Source organism: Gadus chalcogrammus, chromosome 7, assembly GCF_026213295.1.
Source record: "Gadus chalcogrammus isolate NIFS_2021 chromosome 7, NIFS_Gcha_1.0, whole genome shotgun sequence".
In the NCBI taxonomy this organism is placed as follows: Eukaryota; Metazoa; Chordata; class Actinopteri; order Gadiformes; family Gadidae; genus Gadus; species Gadus chalcogrammus.
The window spans coordinates 19626633-19649231 of NC_079418.1; the positions used below are offsets into that span (position 1 = coordinate 19626633).

A 22599-nucleotide genomic window follows, 5' to 3' on the forward strand; every position below is an offset into this window, starting at 1 on the left:
CATTGCCATCACCGCCAGCAACTTTCCAAAATGTGTCGTGCCAGATTGCGAGTGAGGTGTGAGTTCAGGGGAGCGTAGAAAGAGAATCGTGCTTGATTGGGTTCAGGGTGCTGAGCCTTTTGCCGGAGGAAGTGCCCGGTCCATTTTTCTACTCTCTCTTATTCACTCGCTCCCTTTCCTTTTCTATCTCTCTCCCTATTTTCTCCCCCTCTCTCTTTTCCTTCCCTCTCTCTCGCTCCCTCTCTCTGTCGCTTTCCTATCTTTTTCTCTCATTCGTTCTTTTCCAGTCGGATGGTTCCTTCATAAAAAATAAGCTCCCTTTAGCGACAAAACACTTAACAAAATGTCCAAGGTTTAATTGTGATTCATAGCTACTGGAATGGGTTCAAATAAGTTGTCTCTCATCCATGCGTATGTTGTTGTGATTTTCCTCAAGGTTTGCTGGCCTCAGGGTTGTTAACACAAAACCATTTTATAAAAGGGTAAAATATGGATGGCTTGATTCTGCCTGACAGAAAACAGAAGTGCTGGTAACAGATATTAGTAAATCGCTCAAGCATGCGTGTTTGCTTCTGCATGTGGGTAATTTCCACCACTTGACAATAATTGGGCTTTTGCTCTAACGCAGACACTATTGGCAGGCCGGTGCAGCTATCGAGGTTTCAGCAGTATTCTTGGCTTGACTGTAGCATTCTCTATCCGTGCTAACATACGAGAGGGCTTCAGACCAGAGGAAATTGACTGCCTTTTGCTATACGTTCATTCGTGCCTTGTATCTCGATAAACATTTATAACAATCAAAGCATGTATTTGTTAATGTTGGTATTTGAATGGAAGCTACCACTAGGGCAGTATCTGGTATTAGAGAAAAACCTGGCCAATAATGTGATAACATTGTTCCATAATATTTTACCAGGTTTGTCTATAGACCAATTTCCAAGAGGTTGTGTGCAAGAGAGGATGGCTAACTTTGGGTTTGCTCTCTGCCCATTATTTGTTGGACCTCAATCTCAGAGAGCCATTATGATAGCCTAGAGACTTAGCTGTTCTCAGCCAACCTACCTGATTGGATGTCAGACAATAATTCTCTCCCCACAGGTTTTCTCTCCTGTCCTCTCCATCATCATCTTCATCATCACCACAGTCAATCCTCCCCTCTCCTCTCCTTCGTCTCCCCTCTTCTGCTCTCCTCTCCTCTTTGTCACCATCTTCATCATCACCCCAGTCAATCGTCTGCTGTCCTCTCCTTTCCTCTACTCCCCCCTCTGCTCCTTTCCTCTCCTTCCTGTGCACCAATAATGCAATCTGTTGGCTGAATCCTTGAAGCTGAGTAAACTGTTTCTATCAGTCACTAAATCGTTTGTAATGTCCTGTGGCTATTTTGTGGACAGCTTTTTGAAAACCGCAGTAATTACATCTTAATGATGCTTCTTTGCATCTAACATGCTCTATTAGTGTGCTACATGACAAACTACACTGGGTTTAACAACTTGCCGTTGGGTAGGGTCAATGTTGGTGCATGAGCCTTTGATGGTGATACACTGCCTGCATTCAGGTAAAAATATATATTTATACTGTGTATATTTAGCAAAGCAGGCACGGTGGGTAATATTAGACAGGTGCAATGGATATATTTTATGCGGATCGTAAGCCACCTGTTTAAACGATTGAGTCGGCTTATTACTTTGATTTACCTTGTATGGAGACTCATTGCGGTGGATGTGATATGGAAATGCTTATAGGTCGTTTCCTTTATCTGAAGAGTTGAGCCCGATGATTTAGTTGTCTGATGCGATCCACTCTACCGTATATCTAAGGTTGACCTGATCTACACAGCTGCTGCTGAGCTCTGTGCAACTTCCTCCTCCTCATCCATAACACACAGCTGCTGCACTACTGCTCGGTTACTCTTGGGTTATTCTAAGGCCGGCCCTGCTGTATCGTTCATTAATTATCCTCCCATCTTGTTCTACTGGCTTCCAATCCTCTGTTGCCTGGCCTCCAGTTCTAACAAGTGGACCACATAAAAGATACAGTATATAGACCCCCTATCGCTCCTTCTCTATTACAGCAGTAGAACTTCACCATGCTGAGCACACAGCCCATTGGTTTATAAGTTATTTCCTAAGCCTATCCTTCACTGGAATAGTGGATTCCTTTAACCATGCTGCCATTGAACATACGGCAGCTCAATGGATTCCAGATCACAGCTAACTTTATTCTCGTTATTTATTTACGAGAATTAACACTTCTACAGTCCCCATCCTGTTGGCACAGGCACTAATAATGTGAACCGAAATGCCCCTTGGAAAGTGTATAGCACTGGTATACTAGCTCAGTCGATACCTGCCTGGCAACACTGAGTGAGGGTAGACTTGACTCAATTAGTAAGAGAGTGAGACTCTGGCCACCTTTCTGTTGGCACCGAGTGTCTGAGAGAGAATGGTCGTACACTCGTGGCCATGTAGAGTGGTGGGACTTTTTCTCTTCAAGTCCTTCACTTGCTAATGGGTTTCGGGAGACATGATCAGCTTTGTGTGAAGCTGAAGCTGTTCTTGATTAATAAGGACTGGCGTTGATTTTTTCATATCGAATTAAGTTACACTACAGGGCATAAAATGGTGTGTCAGAATGCAGACATATAGAGCAATGCGTTGATAATACTAATTTTGTACAACCTAAGCCAAACAATTCATCAATTGCATGCCAAGAAACCTTGTATAAAAAAAACCATACTGAGATTTTACTGTGGTTTGGAAATGAAAGGGGATATCAATAAGGCCACATCAATATATTTGGATGCTTGGCAGATTAGTTTCGACTTTGATTTCTGAAATTCAACCTGAATTTGAATTGAGTTTGTTTTGGTGTGCTCTCTTCATATCATATTCCCACAATATCATATTTTGGCCAAATTCTGAAATCTAACCTAACTCTACTCTCCTAATGCTGCCCTCATTGGCTCATTGGCTATAACCTCCGGCAATCAGCGTCGATCCATAATCACTATCTGCCTAAATCACTAAAATAAGACTTGACAATTATGCTATTTGGCTAATGACATTGTACCATGTCCTTGTGGCGTGTGTGCTGACGCTGCTGGGCTCCAGGCAGCCCTTCTGTGTCCCTTCCGAACAGATAGGCCCTCTGACCTGGGCACGTGTAGTGCACCACCGAGGAGGCTGTCACCCACCACTGGTTGGCTTTACTGGGCTCCAGTAGGGTCACCTGTCATGCAATGTTTGCACTATAAACCCTGTCCATCCACCAGGGAGCAGTGTGTTTGTCTCATTCTGATATTCTGTCCTGTAACCCTGCGTTGTGTTCTCTCTCTCCCCCCCCCCCCCCCCCCCATCCTGCAGTGTTCATCATGGGCTCCGGTCTATTGGTGTACCCCTTCGGCCTGAACTCGAGCCTGGTGCGCTCCTTCTGCGGTAACTCTGACATCTACTATGCGGGCGACTGCCAGATCGGCTGGGGCTACATGCTGGCCATCGTGGGAGTGATGCTCACCCTCTTCCTGCCCTTCTTCGCCAAATACGCGCCCAAGGAGCAGCTGTCTCCGACCCCCCTGCCCACTCTCTTATAGTGCATTGCTTCAGGGTCGATGGCCCCTGCGATGGCCCCCCCCCCCCCCCTCTCTCTCTCCATTGATGACTCGTCATCGCCACTATCCGCTCTGCTTCCTCGTTCTGGTGCCGGGGAGAGAGAGGCGTGGCCTAGCATGTCCCATTAAAAAATAATACAACTAGGACGCTGTTTTTAAAGAGCCGGTATTTACTGAGCCAACGAACCACACGGCACGACAGACTTCCTTTATCGTAAGACTAAACAAAAATAACGTGCACAGGATAGTCTTTGGTTTGTTTGTTTTGGTTTGTTATAATAAACTGTTTTGTTGTCATACCTATGATCCTCAGCTTGTAAGTGTATACCTTTGTTGTCTGGAAGGAGATTAACCTCTTTTTACATAAATGCAAACATATGGCAGACATTCCTACTGATGTATTAAAGGGAAACCCTCCAAATGCCTGACTACTTCCTTCTATTTTTAATTGTTTGTTGGTAATTGCAGTCGTATAAAATTCTCATTCATCTCCCACGCTGTCTGGACAAGGCGAATAGCAAGCATCATTACTCTGCCCCAGAAGAGGTCTCTGTCATTGTGGAAATAAGGACATTTTCATTTGAAGAGCTTGTGTAATGATAATATGATTGGTTGAGGGACTTCTGAAGGTTACAGTAAGGGTGGAATGGAGTACAACTTCAAATGGGCGTGGAAAAATGGACCCTCGACTTTAAAGTCCTTGCATCTACTGACTTATTTTGGATGCCATTGGATTGTAAATATGGAGCAGGTTGGACAAATGAACAAGATTCTTACCAGTTCTCTTGGATTATGGATGTTCTTGACAATGGTGTGACCAAATTAGACAGCAGCTGATCTCAAACTGTGGGCTCTAAAGGCTTGCAAAGTTGGACAAAAGTTGGACATTTCACACAAAAGCTACCATTACGCACAGCCTCAACCTGCCGGCAAGAAGCATGGAAACCCTTTGTTCCCCTGAAGAGGAATTACATTAAAACGTAATATACTAGTTGTCAAAAGTCAATGTTTTTAAAATGGTTTGTGATCAGTTGATGTTGGAAATACTGCGTCTTTGTTTCAACCCTTTTTCCCCCAAGAATTTCTTCTGTGATCTGTTTGGCTTTGGTAACCCTGCATATTTTATTTTGGTCTTCTAATACAACGCGCTTGAATCTCGTTCTCGGATTCAAGATCAAATTGAAACACCCAAAAGGCAGGGATAGAAAGGATGACAGTGAAACATGCATGATCAGTTGGGGTTTGTTATTGCAAGAGCATTTTGATCTGGATTTTAAATGTGATCATCCGACCATACCAACTTGTGCCTTTTTAACATGTTCAATACTCTTATCAGGTTACCTACTTATGAATAACTGGATCTAGATGTGTAAGGTGTATTACTTTTAGTTGTATTTCTTTCTCTCTCTATCTGTGGTAAAGTGTTTCTTCTGTACTTCAGTGTAATAAATGTGATCTGATGGAACTTTGGAAATGTCTAGGAAGCAAGTTTACAAAAGCTTCTACACCATGGAAGCTTTTGTGGCACAGAGATAGAAACTGATGTACTAATATTCAATTACACCCTGGCCTGTTTTGACTTTACCCAGAGGCAGAAAGCCACTCTAATCGTTAAATTAAAAGGTCGTGACATCCCACTAATATACCTATTCTTGGAGTCCCTGTAGTATGTGGATTTGAGTGGCAGAGGTAAGAACTGAACCAATTGAACCTTGGCTTCAGGTAATGTAAAGTTAACACGTTCACATAAAATGTGAAACATGGTGCATGTCCTTGAGATCCACTCATTCTCCACCTCCTCTGACTGATGGCATTATTCTCTTGATTTTCCACAGACAAAACATATTTTCCCAATTACTTACCCTGTGCACTGCCAATTTAATCAAAATAGACTACCTTTTATATAAGTGTTAATTATTCTTAATGAATGAGTTTAATTACGTTAAACCTTTAAAAATGCCAACATTTAGTTTGAATCCATAATGTCTTGCCCTTGAAAAATAAATATGTAATTATGTTGCTGTATTTTTTTGAAATATGAAGAATAACGTGTTGGTATTGTATTGGACCTTATACTGTGCTTGACTGTAAAAATGATTGGCATTACTGCACTGGACGGAAACAATGCCCCAATTTGTTCTACCCTTCTGTGTCAAGTCTCGGCACTGGTGAAACTGTTTTCGTAGGGTATAGAAGTATTGAGTTTTTCATTGTAATGTTTGACTTTAAATAAATTAATAATTGTACGTGATTTCAAACTTCATTCTAAGCCAACCCCTCTTTCCAGGATAACGTTTCAGATGTAACCTCATCTTTAATGCTCTTCCCTGATCAAGCGCTCTGACAATATTTGCTGTTCTGTGACTTTTCTTTGCAATAAAAATTTCCAAAACTGAAGAAACACATTTAATTTTGCTGGAAATTCAATCAAACTATTTTTCTACTTTTAGGATATAGAATAAATGATACTATATATTTTCAAACAACCTAAAACACAACTTGCTACTCACAAATATAGAACATGACAACAGCGCCCCTTACAGGTAAGACCATTCAATAATAACTCAAACGCCTACAATCTGAAGAATCAAACTGGCACGAGAAGCATGTTTGACAAATCACTTAACATATTGCAGGTGACCTATTTTTCATGTAAATATCCCATATATTAATACATAAATAGAAAATATAACTAATTAGGAATATAAAGCATTTTTTCCGGCAAGTAAGTTGCTTCTGCTCAGACTTCGCTGAATGACTTGACCAGCACCCTCATCTCTACATTGCAGGCTTTGACTGCCTCCTGGGCATTCCTCTGCTCTGAGGGCAGAGCAGGCCGGACGGAAACACATCTCAGGAGGTCCTTGGCGTGGTCGTAGGTGCCCACACAGCGCTGGACCTGCCCACGGATCAGCCTGGGCAGCTCCTGCTCCTGTTGGGGGCATTTAAAAAACAGATAGGTACATGGGGAGGTGCTATCAATGCTAGACTAAGACACAGTTAGGAGGTTTCGGAAAGTTTTACAGTGAACACCTTTATTGGTGAGAACCTAATCTTAAACCTGGCCTTTATAATGAACCTTCTTGTGGTCAGGAAGTGTGCAATTCACCATTGAACTTTTTAATGGCTGGTTTAAGCAGCCTCATCTGGCCCGGGTCAGACTGATTGGAATCTGAGGCTGGGTGAGGGTGCACACCTGTTATGCATTGAGCGATCAAAATGCACAGGTAAACCATCCATCTCCACACACACTCAAGGAGATCTCCAGCATGGCAGTAGGTTATACCTCCTGCTCTATATATATATTATACTCAACCTTGGCAATACACTGGTTCAAACATCACCACCCTGTGTCCCCTTTATGGTGGAGCCCTGTAAAAGCCACCTAGGTGATGTGTAGCATCGTCAATGCTACAAAGATGTATGTTATTAATTCCAGATGGAGAAATGTACCCTTTCCATAGAGGTTTCATGGCACGGTTAGTAGACTTATCTTAACTAGATCAGTCTACTTCTACTTGTGGGTCACTCGACATTGGGGATCGAACCCACTCCCACTTTTTGGTTGGTAGTCGAACCTCCCTAGCCACTATTCCACCCTGCACCGGGTCCTTGTGGCCCTTACGTTCTCATAGTAGACACACTGCACAGTAGCCTTCCCATCTCTTAGGAGGAAGCTCTTGGATCCATGTGAGCCCATGGTTACAGCAGAGTCCAAAGTAGCTGCAGACAAGAAGCACAGCCTGTCAGATGAATAGCATATGAGCATCCGAGTATTACGGTAAGTTACATAACTCAACGTGACTAACCAAATATCTCAAACAGGTACGGTGCTCTGTCCTTGAACTGGCTCCAGTGTCTCATGCCAACAATAACAGCTGTCAGAATCCTCAATGATTGACCCGTGGCTGACTTCTGAATCTGAAAGGCTGGTTGGGTCTATTGGCATCGACCACAACATGAATATTAGTATGCATCATAATCATCAGTAAGTACACATACTTTTTTTATACTTTTGACAACACTAAAGTGTAGCAGCAAAGCCTAGGATTTACATCAGCCAATAAGCTTTCACAATCAACAGACAAATATTCCACATTCCTTTTACAATACAATTTTGAAAACACACTCAATAGAATTATTTGTATTTGCAATTGTTGTCTTACCTGTGGTGCTGGCCCGGAGGCACTCTGAGAGCGAAACATGCTGTGGCTTGTTTCCACAAGGGGTCTCTGGGAACCCTGGTTGTTAGTGGGTTTAAATCTCCAGGAAGTGTTTTGTGTTTTTTCTGTGTGAGCAAGAGGCCGGCTGGGCTGAGGGAGAGGAGGTCTGGGTGGTTGGGTGTAGAGGTTATTTGGAGAACTAGCCTGTGAATAGGATCCATGCTGACCCATTTGAGAAGAACCTCTTTCAGGCCAAGGCTTGGTCTGGACCTGTGTCCTTTCATTGGTGTGGGCAGAGGGGCGGTAGTTGGTTTGTCTCTGGTAAGCGGTGGCCGGAGGGTCCTGTTGGTTCATCTGACAACTAAAGACATGATTGATGGGTTAACTATGGGCCAGTAATATTTCATTTGTTGTAGATTTTACAATGTGTATATCTTAACAGACATTCTTTTTTTTTGAAGGTGTGTTGTAAATCACATTATCTGTGATCGGTGCAATGCGTAGCCTACAATAATGTGTGCACAAAGTTGAAATGACTTGGTAAGCTAAATGTATGAGGATAAGGGTGTGAGGATAAGGGAAAAGAGGAATTCCCTTGAATGTGAATTTGAACACATTATAGTAGGTGTCCAGGGTTACCTCGTGTTCCCTGGTTTGTATGGGTGTGGTAGGGGTGTGGCACAGGTTCTAATGGTAGGGGCTGGTCCAGGTGCACTCCGGTTGCTACCACTCTGCTGGGACTGCTGATAAGGCTGAGGGTTACTCTGTCTGTTCCAAAAGTAGCCATGGGGTGTACTGGTAGGGTAACTTGAAGCTTGGTAACCACCTTAAGGACAAAAAATACATACACTTTGAGAACGAGAGCATAAGGATGCCTTCTTAAAGACACACATTGTCCGTATGCACTGCCACCTTGTGGCCGAAAACAGGCAAGATAAGTGGATATGTGGATTTTCTCCCAGATCATGAGACGATCGGTATTTCACCTTGTGCGCTGTAAAATGAACTAGTACTTGGCATGCACTCGTTGCTGACACCGAAGCCTTTATCTGAGGGATTAGATGTCATGGGCATTCGGATCCTTTTCCTCTGGTTAAAGAGTGGAACAGAGAGGCATCCTAGAGGAGACAGAGTCCCATTCAGACATAAGTACACATAAAAGGTGTTTAAACTCTGCTGTATTTCTGTAGTCAAACTAATCTGTAAAATAAAAAAGCGACTAAAGTATTTTTTTGCAAACCTGCAGTTGGCCTTTCTTGTTGGTCTTCGTGTCTTTTCATAATGTTGAGTATGTTTTTCCCTCTATCTATTTCAAATTGTATGTCAGTAGCCTAATAAAGGATTTTGATTAGCCAACGACCTAGCTCAAGGGGCTAGCGTTAACTCGTTAAATATGGACTTTCCCTGAAGCTAAAATGCTTTCCCTGGAGCTAAAATGCGGGACGTTTAACTCTTGGGGATAATACTCAAGAGTTAGAACATCTTTCAATGTAGTTGCATCGACCTAGTTAGATTTAGTTGTCTATCCTGCTGGTTAGCATTCTACATGCTACAAGTAAACAAAGGCGACGTTACCGCCGTCAGGAGATTACTTCTACAGGACCCTGGACAGCTACGCGCGCCAAAATATCTTCCGTGGTATTTAAACGTCTCCTGGTTATACTCTTAAAATAATTGCACATTAATATTACAAATGCCTTTTATATAAAAAAAATAATAGCCAAACCAAGACACAATAATTACATTTTTATCTCCCTGGTAATGCAAATATTTAGATTAATCTAAACTCGACACGTCCTTAAAGGGTTTCATTGCAATAATGAGAAATGGTTGTGAGAGTTAAGAATCAGGGCTAGAATTGTCAATGTATTGAGTTGTATGTGGTATATGTCTGCTGTACAGTTTAATATACCCCCTTGGGAGGGAACAAATATTAGTAGCCTACATTAACAAAATCCATATATAGACCTAACTGGGTTACTTGAATATTCAAAGGTTAAAGGCTACAAAATAGCATGTATCCTTAAAAAATGAAATCGAAAATAAAATAATGGAAACAAGTGACACAAATATTGCATAAAGATAGTGCAGTTGTTTCTGAAGATTTTAATTAAAGTCACAATGTGTAACATTTAAACTAGCTCATAGCTAAAATAACCTGGACATCTGTATCGATAGTAAACCATATAATAATGTCCTCAATAAAATCCCAACTCATAAATGATATACACTACAAATAAAATGTGCTGGCCAGCTCTCTTTGTTTGCAAGAATTTTAGCATAAACACTCCCAAAACCCCTCCCACTCATGCAACCCAGCCATCAGTGCTACGCTTGTTCACTTCACACAGTTGCACAGCCAGTGAGAGTGGACCAAACTCTGTTAATGGGTTCTTCAAGTCTGAAGGTCTACAGACACTGACGACTCAATCTAACCCAATGCGACTTTTTATCTAACTTGGTTGTGTGTTTTATGGAATGCACATAGGGCCTATAACGTGGAATGTAACATCAGTTTCTGCCTAAAAGCAGCTAGGATCCAAACACATAACACAAAACTGGAACACATGCGTAAAGAATATTTTGGATATTAAAGCCCTGCAAAGGGGATGCAAAACACATCAGAAAACAGGTGACTGACACTGGACTGAGCCTTCAATGTGTGCTTGTTAATTTTAATTATCTGCCACAGCTGGTAGGAGGGGAAAGCAATGGTGTGGAACACACACTGAAGACATCGACAGGACATTCAGGAAAACACTTTGAATACGAATCTAAACGAACAAAGAAAGTGACAGATTGGAAAATGCAACTGAATATCGATCAAGACAGATGCCTTCCTCGACCAAAGCAGTATCATATTAAACTCTAGTGTGTTGCACAAAGTGTTGTATTGACAATATTGTGAGCCGAGTCATTTTTTACTTTTATTTATTTATATTTATTGATATCTAATTCTTTATGAGCTATGCCTGCATAAGCACAGGGTCGATAGTTATGTGCATCATGCCGTCAATATCACTTTATCTTTACATCGTATGTACACCATGACAAAATATAGCATGCATGGCTGAGGGATCGTACCAGGACATCACATGGTTTGGTAATAGACATAGGCATATGACGACGCCCACAGACATTCAGCACCCCCACAGTACCGGACAGCAAGGCACAAATCAGCACCCTGGGTAGCTCCAATCCCTGGGGAGGGTTACTCACCTGGGAGTACTCGCCCTCATCTGCAGACTAGGCCAGCTGATGCGGCTTGGTGTGATTAAGCAAGCATACAGCCAATTCCCAGTGGCGGTATTTTGGTAGGATGGTTGGTAGAGTATAGGAGTAACCTGTTCTGGGTGCCGTGCAGACAGCAGTGATGAAGGGAGTGCACTGAAGTTGTGATCCTCACCCAGCCAGAAACAGGCATCCAATTTCCATGCCTCATGTTTGAGAAGGATTTTTGTTGTATTTTTGTGGAAACAATAAATCCCTTTAGTAAACAGACACCTTTTGTCCCCCACCTTTCCTTCCTGTGAGTCGGACATGCTTGGTCCCTCACAATAGCTTATTATTCTTAGGTATCAAGTACGTTTTGTGTAAGAAGATTAATCAATTTCAACATAAATTATGAAATAGGTGAGTTGGTGAGTTTAACATACCTAACATCTACAATTACACATTTGACCCCCTCTTGTATGCCTTAAATACTATCAATGAGGGTATTGGATTCATCACAGAAGCAGCAGGCATAATTGTGATAGTAATAGTCTTTTCTGGTTTGCATGTTGTTTAAAGGATAATACTGGCCTATATCTGTTTTTCTTACTGCCAAATTCAATCATCAGAAGCTTTCAGGACAAAAAGCCACAAAGACAGAAACAGTGATGGGGTAGACGGCATGTCCATGCATACATTAGGACTTGTAGCTCTCAATGCAGATCAATCAAATTACAGAAGAATCAACAGTGGTGGTACAGTGATGAATACGTGTGTACCCACTGCTACAAAAGAACACTGTGGATTAAGAAAATGTTGATATGATAAGGCTCTCTTTTAGTGCAACTGGAGAGAGAGAGAGAGAGAGAGAGAGAGAGAGAGAGAGAGAGAGAGAGAGAGAGAGAGAGAGAGAGAGAGAGAGAGAGAGAGAGAGAGAGAGAGAGAGAGAGAGAGAGAGAGAGAGAGAGAGAGAGAGAGCAGACAGAGCAGAGAGAGCAGACAGAGAGCAGACAGAGAGCCTTTGTGGCTTCTTAAAACCAGCTCCGGATACTAGTGTCAGACCCATTCCCTCCTTTCTGTATCTCTGAGGGGCGCTCCTCCAATCGACAGGAAGACACAGCGCTCCCATCTGTGTCCAAACCCTTGCCAACGAAGAGAGTCTTAACAGCAAGATATCTGCATGAGACAGTTACCTTTTATTTGTGGCTGATTTCCATTTATATTAAAAAAAGGCTGGGATAAAGTCATAGTGTTTCACTGAAGTGTGTCTCTCGTTTTCTTCATCCAAGATGGTTGGGGTCTAAACCAGGAAAGGCACATTCATCTTGAAGTTGCTTATTCAAAGTTATTACAAGAGGAAAAGCAGCATTGCTTCTGTTTGTAGCTTGAGGCTGATCAAACCCTGTTGTGTCCTGCTACATTTTCACAAAAGAGTCCGATGGCTGTGTTTATTTATATTTCTTAAGATACCATGTACTGCCTCACTGTTGGTTGACGCAGTCTCAGCATCTCCATGGCAACAGCAAATTAATCCTATTCAGGTGAAGATGGTGAAGTGGTGCTTTTAGAGAAACACACAGACAATAAAAGGATGTGGTTATACCCATGGTTAGCAGCCTTTTTTACTTTACTGTTTGCAATACTTTTTTTGTTAACTGGTTCGAAATTGTTCTGTTTAGTTTTTGTCTGAATTATATATTTTTATAAATAATAATACATTTGTATCAATATTGTTTTGTAGTTATTAAAATCAGTGCTGCTTTATCACATTGAAAAAAATGAGGACGTAGAATATCAAAGGAACAGAAAAATAGCCTAATGATTGATATTCTCTGAAACATGGTGCAAGCAAACGCTGCATACTGATCAATTCTGCTTTAAAATCAGAGACCATTCAGTTCCTGAGGAGCCAACTGCTAGCTCAGCGAATACAGAGCATCCCTTCTGTGGGGTCAGCGATGATCAAGTTTCTCAACTTCTCAGCCAATTTTGATTAAGCAATGCTTTAACATCCTGTGGCCGCCATAGTTGCGTACATAAAAAAGGGGAAATGGTCACTTTAGTTGAACATACCTTCAACCGACATATTTGTATTTTAATGTTCATTGATAAATGTAAGGGATAAGTCAGCCATTGATAGGGTACAACTAAAAATGTTGAGATGTTTTTTCTTCTTAAAAAATGATTGTAAGTTTAGGAACAGGATGATAATAATAATAATAATAAATTGCATTTATATAGCACTTTTCAAGATAGCGTGTGTGTGTGTGTGTGTGTGTGTGTGTGTGTGTGTGTGTGTGTGTGTGTGTGTGTGTGTGTGTGTGTGTGTGTGTTTGTGGGGGGGGGGGGGGGGGGGGGGGCAGTGTTATGAGTTGATGCTGGTTCTTCATTTGCTGAAAATCCTTCCATCACTTACTGGTTAAACGTTTTGTGTTGAGCTATGATTAATATTTTGCATTACAACAAACCTTGTCTAAAGTTTGATTATATTATTATTTTTTATAACATATCAAAAACAGTTAAATTCGAAACCTAAATAAAGGCACATCTGTAAAATGTTCAATATTTCAGTAAAAAATAATAATCTCCTTATTACATGAAATCGTCTATTTGGAAGAACATAGCGAGGAAAGAAGAAAAAGTGTATTAATTTAACTTTCCTGAGAAATTGAAATTCCGTAAAATGCGCGGAGTATTCTCATTGGTGGTGTTCAACTGTGGTAAACAAGTAGGAACTGACGTTAATTCACAAAGACGAATGATGTGGCAAAAATTAAAGGGCAAATCGCAAAGAAATAGTGCCTATTTTCCAACTCTAAAACTGTGTTACATTTCATTTCGAAGTAAACGTTAACGTGTCTGGTATAGCAAAATATATATTTCAGTGTACATACGTGTAACACCTAGTATATTTCGTTTACCATTTTTACTTTTTGATCTGCCATTGGAATGAATATTCCTCCGCCGCCATGAGTACACATTCATTTCCGGAATGTTTCCTCTGCTGAGCGCTGACCAACCTCCACCGCCATTGCAGGTCCAGGGAGACAGTGTAGCGGCACTAACTAGCTAGGGGGAAGCCAGCAAGTACATAGTTTAAAGTCAAATAATACCGCCAACATTCTGCTAACACATTTAAGAACAACGCGTAGTATTCATCTACTGGGACTTTACAACAGCCGTCCCCTGGCTCTCCGGCTAGGATCTGAGGGAAGAAGTCGTAGTTTGTTAGCATTAGAGCATATAGGAGGAGAGTAGAGAGACACCGCCATGGCTCAGATCCTGCCTATCCGCTTCCAGGAGCACCTGCAGGTAATGCCGATGAATGAGTAGTAGAAATGTGGCAAATGTTGGGTCGTTGTTAATTTAATTGTTGAAACTGCGTTGCCTTCGGTTCGTCTACAAGCTTAACAGTAAATGCTATCGTTGGCTAATTGAGCCTGCTAGCTCAATCAGCTAGTGCAGTGCAATGCTAACTAGCTAACCAGTGTGGATGACGTTTATCTCACTAAGCAGTATAGCTTTGCTATCGAAACTGTAGCCTGCAACACTTGCCGTTGACAATGCCGGTATACGTCTTTATTATTTGTATAAACACGATTGATGACATCCGATACTCTTGTACTTCACTGTTCTGACGTTTATTGTGTTGGAATAGGTACAACTATAAACTACTTTCCACCGTAGCAATCCGAAACTGTCATGTCTGAGACATTACCTGCAGCAGGGAAAGATCTCGAGTTAAGAGTCGTGACCGTTTATTTGGTCCAAAGGTGTGTTTCTTTGTATGTATATATCCGGTTGAGCAATCTGACAGATTGAACGTTATTGTAATGCAAGAAATCTGGTGGAAAATATTAAATGACAGCCACAGATTGGTAGTCAATGGCATTTTGTTTGATATGTTGATAATGGATAGTTGGGTCTTTATCTGCTACAAATAACTGGTTTACTTTAGTTCGTTATGTCATGTAAGTTATTGCTTTTTCTTTATCACGTTTATGGTATGTAGATTCCCATTCCAGTCGGATCAGGTTGAGGAAGTGAGAAGGCTAATGCTTCGAAAACATATGGATTCGAGACGGTCAAGACTGTTCGCTTGCAAGATCTTTTGAGCTTATTAATAAACCATCGTTTCTTGTTCACTTGAGACTCAAACCGAGACAGGCAACCGGCTCACCTCATTGCTTGAAGACTAGCATTTGTTAATCAAGATGTGGTTAGACATTTTCTTAATAAAGATGCATTTGTCATCGTTTATGGCCTTTATTACACACGCTTAGACCGAGTGCTTTGGCCCAGTGTTTAAACCTTGACGTTGTTGTTTTATGATATTCATCATCTTTTAATGTTTGTCCTTGTCTGAGTAAGTATTAGTTCAAGATATACCCCGAGTATCAACAGATCTTTTTTATTTTTTTTTGCATGCCGACATTGGTTAGAAGCCTTCCTGTTGTTGACACTAATGCCGGGTTTGAACACCTTTCTATTTTAACAGATTAGAACAGCCGTGTACCTGGTTTAAATACAGGATAGATTATTTCAAAACATGACAATATTTGATCTATTGCCTGATTCTATATCGGAGCTGATGCATTAGTTCTTTTGAGTATTGAATTGCAAGGCAATAGTGGTTGGTCATCACTATTTAATGTACGTTTTAATATGCTGCCCGGGAGTTTATTTTCAGCAGTCAAATCACTGTTGTAGTGATGTTATACTGTTTTCGGTTGCATTTTTATCCCCATATATGTGAATTCCTATATGCATAGAATAACACCAGTAGTTATTACAATTAAAGTAATTTCAGCACACAGTAGGTCTTCTTGATAAGGAACAGCAATCTAACTTAGATTTCTTCGTCATTGAGTAGTCAAGGTCATTTCTGTGACTTAACACGTTTCCAAGGTAGCTACAATCACTAAGGCATGACTATGCCGTAGCATGCATTCCATGTTCCACACATGCACAATATTGGTTCCCCTTTGCCCCCCAAACAATTCTTTCAATATCTCAAATTAGTAAGCAAGGGTCTTTATGTTTAAACTCTTGTTGTGTGTGCTGCAGAGAACAGTCAGGTTGTCAGCTTTATGTCTGTATTTTACTGTAGAGTTTGCCCATGAATATCTGACTGTCAGGTGGTGAAAAGGTGCAGAGATGACTGCTTATCATCGCACCATGAAAACTGCAGCGCAGGGAGATTGCCCTGGTTGCTCCGTTCAAGATAATAGCTAGACCAGCGGCAGCGCGCCCTTGACGTCAGCTAGCTGTAATGTGTTCTTTGATGATGCTGAGCTTCAGTACATGAAGAATAGTTTCTAGCTTTGTGCCTTGTTCAGAGTTTATCAAATCGGGTATTTAAGCATTTTTTGCTTAAGCTACTTGTTCTTGGTTAGTGATTCATCATTTGGTCACATGATAACAGGTATTGTCAAGATGTTTGCAAACTTAAAGCTTTGCTATGATTATTCTTCTTGACTTAAATGGTATTTCTTTTACAGAGCTATGCCAGCAAATTTCTCTTCTCATTCATCCGGTTCGCTTGCACAGCTTGCATTTTTATGTATCATCCATTTATACAGCACTATAAGAGTTCAGCTGACAGAGTTCTCTTCTCCCAGATGTTCATAGCACTTTGGTTGAACCTTGTAGTTTGGCTTTATGTCTTGTGGTTGTTTATTTCTTGAGTTGACACCTCGTATTCTAATGTAACTATCTTATTTAATGACTTCAATGTACTTTAAAGGCATTGCTTGTAAAAGAATGGATGTTAGCAAGTAAGGTTTATTTGCTAAAACTCCTGCATGATATTTCTTTGGGCACTGCTGAGTTTGTGGGGCTAATGCTTTTAGTTCTGTTCTACACATTTCAAATGTGATTGTCCAAATTATAGACTACATTGGGCATTAAAGTATCATGATTCTGATCAAGATGAACGCCCAAGCATCCAGTTAGAATATTATAAGACAGATTGACATCAGTTCCAAATGATTAGGCTTTGATCTAAGACAATTCTGACCAATAGCCTCCCTAGCAAGGCTGGTAAACTGCAAATCTTTATTTATTTTTCTTTTCATTGCTTTTTGATAATGAGGTTTCACCTGGAAATGATTATACTCTTCCAGATAGGTTACATACACAAGTTCTGTCTTTGATGAAGAATCTACTTCCCGTAGACATGGATGGCCTTTTTAGGCTATGCTCCTGCAGGTATTGTTGCACATTCACTCTCACTGCATTGGGGAAATGTGGACATTTGGGCTGTAGGGACTTCTCCTACATAGAACTTGCTAGGCTAACGGCAGTAACAAAAAACATTTTTGAGACGTTGGAAAAACCTCTATGGATACACTTCAAAGGAGTAAGTGTTGTAGTGTAAAAGTGAATCTAAATAGGTTAACTACATGTGTAATTTAACTTGAATACTACTGGATCCTTGACGGGCAAGTTTTATGGTTTTGCACTCGGCCACAGTTTGCAATGTGCACTTTGAACTCTGCTGGTGACTGACCTGTTGCTCATCTCTCGTGATAGGCCGGTCAGGATATAGATTTGCTGAAAACTTGACATTCCAAAATGTACAACACAAGCATGCATTTGGGAGTGGGGGGGACGCTCAAATCCCAAAACCAACTCAGCAAAACTAGCTTGAAGTGGAAATGGATAGGAAGTTCAAACACATGCAATCCTTCCCCTTTCTGTTACTCTACTTTCTCTGGTTATCTGGGCAGCGCTCATCATCTTCATCCTCACTGGTCACATGCCGGTCCCCCCCCCCCCCCCCCCCCTCAAACCTCCCACTGCCTTCCAATGGTCACATGGTAGTGGAGCAGCCTGTTGTTTCAGCCCCCGGTAGACAATGGGCTCCTGGTTTCCGGTTGGGGTGCACTGCGGGCCTCAGCACATTGCATGGTACATCCTTCCCTGGCCCTCCTTGAACTTTGCGTTGGTAGCATGCGCCTTGGCCTCTTTTTCTGCTGAGCAAGGTGCCTTCAAAGGAAGGGCCAACTGGTCAAGTCAACAGATTGGGCTCCTCCTTCTGGATCACGAGGAATAGTTGCTGGTGGTTCCTGGCTTTTTTTCCCCCTACGTTTTCACGAAAAAGCTTTGATAGACTATTAGCAGAAGTGTCTTTGTGGCATGTTACTGCAATGGTATAGGGCTGTTGCTTTGAATAGGATTCCTTTCGTGACAAGACTTCCTTGTGGGAAAGTAGTGTGTATTGTTGACCTCACCGTTCGCTATGGTTCAGCACAAGGAGATTATATCGGCCCGGCTCCAAAGTTCAAAGTGTGACTGAAGTACTTGCCTGCAATGTTGGTGTGTGTGTGTGTGTGTGTGTGTGTGTGTGTGTGTGTAAACCTCAACTGATGTTAAATGCAAACTAAATCATGGTAAATTACAGTTTTTCTGAATGAATAATCATCTGTATAAACCAGTGGGTTGCTGAGTATGCTCTGATGGAAATCAAGTTGTATTCCTGTCACTTTCTAAATCTGTCTGACAAGGCAGTGTCCAGAGATAGTCACACACATTCTTTTATTTAGCTCGAGGTCTAGTGTGTGGTTCTGCAGTATCCCTCTGTAGTGTTAGCCAGGCTAGCATTAGCTGTGCCATTCCTAGCTAGTGCAGGCTAGGCCACATTGTTGGTTCTTTGCTGGTTGACCTGCTTTCCGGTGAATTCCTAGTCTCTGACGTCATAGGAGCGGTAGCTCAGATCTGTTTGACCATATTAAACCAGTCTGACAAACCATGTTAAGGCCACCCAGTAGCACAACATCTGTTGAAATGGTTTAACTCGTTTTCCTTGCCTTTAAGTCGACTTGTGAGCCCAGTGTTTGAAAGGCCCCTTTTTCCCCATCTGAACGAACAGGCGTTCTGCTGATATCCTAGCATTAGGTGGACGGATTGAGTGTGCCAGATGACATGTCTATCTTGAATGGTTTTGGTGTGTAGGGCCTGCACCCTTGCTAACCCCATAGGACCCCTAGTCCAGCTGTATGAAAATCCATCTGCAGCCGTCCAGAGAGTAATTGAACTCTGGTCTGGTCTGCTCATTGTTTTTTATATCGAGGGATGTGTTCACATTTTTCAATCTAAGTAGTACTTATAAAACGGAGTCTTCTGACGTTATGTTTAGAACAACGACACATACATTGTGACTATCTTCTGAACTGCGTAGTGTGTTGCATCCTGCACCAGTAAACACAATGAATCCCCCTCCAGCTGTACTGCTACATCTATTGTTTGTCATTGAAGGTTAGCAGGGGGGGCTTAGATGCAGGACTCAGTACTAGGCAGTACTAGGCAATAGGCAGTACTCAAGGAAATGTAAAATACTATAATGAGGAGGGCCAAGTATTGGTGTCATTGTCTGTCCAAGCAGGGTTGTTGTAACATTTGCCCTGTCATAATATACATCAACGTCACTGCCAGCAGAGCCAGCCAGATTACAGGCACATGAAAGAATGAGGGTGGGGCCGGCAGTAGGGCGTGCTCTGTCATTGATAAAACAAGGTGCTCCCGTTACGCTGGGCTACTTCCTGGAACTGGGGGTTTGTGTTTGCTGATTAGGAGGGGGCCAGAAACATCTCGACGATAGGACGGTCACTCCTAGTGCTGTAGATAAACGGCCACCTAGCCTTGCTCTTTTGGTGGGGACAACTCAAGGGAAAAACAATGAGATAAACGTGGTTCTGGCTGCCTGGCCTTGTGGGGCAGGCAGTTAGGCTGTGTTGAATACATTTTTGGCAGGTGGCTGATCAGGATAAAATTTTCATGTTGAGTCAACACAATGGCAGCCCATATTTGCAAATTCTTACTTGTAGCTTTCGTCAGTGATGTATGATGTATGCACGAGATGAGTTGAGTATCTAATTGTACAGCCACGGCGTAGCTCAAGTAGATGGGATATTATAATTTGTTAACTGGTTGTTTGATGCTGTTTAGTTTATAACATCTGTCTGCAGGCCATGCCAAATGCAACAGTATTTAGACACGCCTAGTACTGAAGCCATCACACAGCCAAGCTAAACGCTAGCTGTCAGTTGGGGCTGCTTCACATTCTTCCTTTCATAAGACATGACTGGATTTAAATGGTATAATCACTTGAATTGAGGGAAGATGATCTTCCTAATCCTTTGTTACAACCTCACAATTATGTTTAATTCTCACAAGGGTGAAGAAAAAAAAACATCGGAACTAAGTTGAATACATGACCCTTTTCTCTTGTCTAATCCTGTATTGTACCATTTTTTTCATTGTATCCTGTAGCATATTGCCTGCTGGTGTCAATACACTGACTTCCCACAGTGTTGTTTACATGCAGGTCATGGTCTGATGTGTTCCTCATATGCATGGTGAGAGAGGGCACTGCTTTGTTCTTGGCTTGTTTGTTCTTCTGTGACGGCCAGGTTATGACCATGTGTAAAGCTGACTTCAGTCAGATTGAACTCGTGTTCGGCCATGACCTGCATCCAGAATCCCAAAAAGTTATTTTAGAATTCTGCCATTTTACTTGATAGAGTGGAAATCTGCCGTTGTTTGGTTGCATGTGCTAATTTTGGACCCTGCCTTTATCTGAGGTAGCGGGGTGAAGAGCTTTGCTCAAGAGCGTGGCCTTTATTGCTATCCAGGTTGCATCGGAAATAAACTTGAGTTGCAGACAGTCTCACAGCAACTGGATGTTTTTCTTTTTCCGTTCCCTGTGAAAAGGATCTTGGATCAGAATGGGCTCCCCACCCAGCTGCTCTCAGCCTGAGCAGACTGTGTCCAGAGGACTATTGCTCTGTGTCAGGCTCCATGACATCACCAGCTGTGGCGGGGGCTATCAGCTGACCGTTGAAACGACCTCGCCCACTTGCCTAGTTGCTGCTGTTCTCCGACGTAGACATCATTCTGCCTTTTTAGAGTTGAACAAAGCCACTCTGGGCTTGACCTCATCATTTACATTTGATATGGGTTATTTAATGAGGGGAGCAAAGCAAAGATTAAAACTGCTGGGTCAGGTTTCCTGGCCGTTTGCCAAATGTTCTTTCCTGGTATATATATAGCCTCAAAATGTGTTGGAGCAGAACTGTAGTTTGTCAGGTTTAATTAAATTACCCTAGTAGGGACTATTATAACCTTTGCCCCCTTCACCCATGTTGGAAGGACATGCTGCAATGAATTAATAGTTATATACTCGCCGGAAAAATTTATTATCAGTTTAGATAATTGATTAATCATTGAATTTATTGGAACACAAACATTTGCTGCTCATAGCTTTTAGAAATGCAGACATGTGGCTGCATTGCTCTATCATTCTAATATAAACCATTTCATATCAGTCAAAGCAAGCCAATACAACAACTGGCTCCATCTCAATACCTGCCCTCAACGACTCGCTTGCTTTCTTTAATTTCCTCAGCTCCAGAACCTGGGCATCAATCCGGCAAACATTGGCTTCAGCACGCTGACCATGGAGTCGGACAAGTTCATCTGCATCCGGGAGAAGGTGGGCGAGCAGGCGCAGGTGGTGATCATAGACATGGCCGACCCCAACACGCCCATCCGCAGGCCCATCTCTGCCGACAGTGCCATCATGAACCCCGCCAGCAAGGTCATCGCACTTAAAGGTACGGCAGTGCCAAGGCCAATTGAGTCCGTGTCTACCCCAATGTGTCAAGCTTAGCAGTGGGGATTCGTGAGTTTATATGTCCGTCTAAGCCATTGCCTTGTAGTTCTTGTTTTTATTATGTTACAATCGTAGACATGAAATGGTGTCAATATTTGTCCCATTGTCGTCTTTATGTATATTTTAAAAGTTATCCGTTTAAGTTCTCATACATCAAGCTATTTCAACTTTTCTGTTGAACAGTATTTAATTGGCAGTTTATCTGTTACCATTATATTCAGAAGTAGTGTAATATGCATTTTTTTGTCTAGCAGCCACAATTGCTTTGACTTTTTGTGTTTTTTGTTTTTTGTTTTTCTCTGTTTTTGTGTTTTGTTTGTTCTTTTTTTTTCCTTTACCGCTTTCTTATGTGTATGCAGACGGTGAGTTAAAATTTAACTATTCCATTGCGGAAATTTAAATCCTGTTTTTCGAATCCACCACTCCGAGCAAAGTGCTCAGTGCTCCATAAATACACATGCACTGTAAAAACAATTGTGTGTATAAATTTAGAATAAGCTGTGCTCCCCTTATTTCTCTCCCAGTGCAGAACTTGGCCCATTACATTCCAAGATTTGGAACTGTCTGCTAATAAAATTCATTGTTAATGTGTCAAATTAAGACTTTAACAAATTAACATCTCTCTGCTTGTATGTGATTAGGCCGTTAATATAGTGAAACAGGATTTAGATTTCAAACCATAGCTTGAATGCTCGCATACCATCATTTTTTCTTAGCTGTACTTGTGATTTAGTCACCGTTGTGAAGGGGCGAGAATATTGTGGGTGCCAATTTGTGATTAAATAAATGTAATCACATTTTATTTAATTATTGATTTTCCATTAAATTCCGCATAAATCTGCTTCGTTTTCCTTTATTTTTATTTCAACACCCGTTTTCCCTCTACCAATTGATGTGCCCATGTGGTTACGCAAGCGCAATGGTTTCATGTCCTCTTGTCA

At 41.6% G+C, this 22599-nt stretch overlaps 3 protein-coding genes across 4 annotated transcripts in view; 2 read left to right on the top strand and 1 right to left on the bottom strand.

Annotated features, from left to right (window-relative positions):
* LOC130385210 (LHFPL tetraspan subfamily member 7 protein) overlaps nt 1-6001 on the top strand; it is a 64755-nt gene extending 58754 nt beyond the window's left edge. Inside the window, exon 3 of the mRNA XM_056593598.1 lies at nt 3363-6001. Within this exon, the coding sequence (XP_056449573.1) occupies nt 3363-3589 (227 nt within the window). The 3' untranslated portion in view covers nt 3590-6001. The remainder of the gene's footprint in view (nt 1-3362) is intronic.
* Nucleotides 5940-9341, bottom strand: LOC130385208 (spermatogenesis-associated protein 22). The gene is made up of 7 exons (XM_056593596.1): nt 9011-9341; nt 8757-8888; nt 8410-8596; nt 7774-8131; nt 7417-7546; nt 7233-7330; nt 5940-6539 (listed from the first exon to the last, which is right to left on the bottom strand). Exons 1-7 carry the CDS (start codon nt 9048-9050, stop codon nt 6348-6350), a joined length of 1137 nt encoding a protein of 378 aa, XP_056449571.1. The 5' UTR covers nt 9051-9341; the 3' UTR covers nt 5940-6347.
* A 4589-nt stretch (nt 9342-13930) lies between these two features.
* The window catches only part of cltca (clathrin, heavy chain a (Hc)), a 33334-nt gene continuing 24665 nt past the window's right edge, over nt 13931-22599 (top strand). The window contains exons 1-2 of one of the 2 annotated variants that reach the window (XM_056594541.1): nt 13931-14295; nt 21392-21599. In XM_056594541.1, the coding sequence (XP_056450516.1) occupies nt 14254-14295; nt 21392-21599 (250 nt within the window). In that variant the 5' untranslated portion in view covers nt 13931-14253. The remainder of the gene's footprint in view (nt 14296-21391; nt 21600-22599) is intronic. The other variant, XM_056594542.1, reaches the window with a different exon arrangement.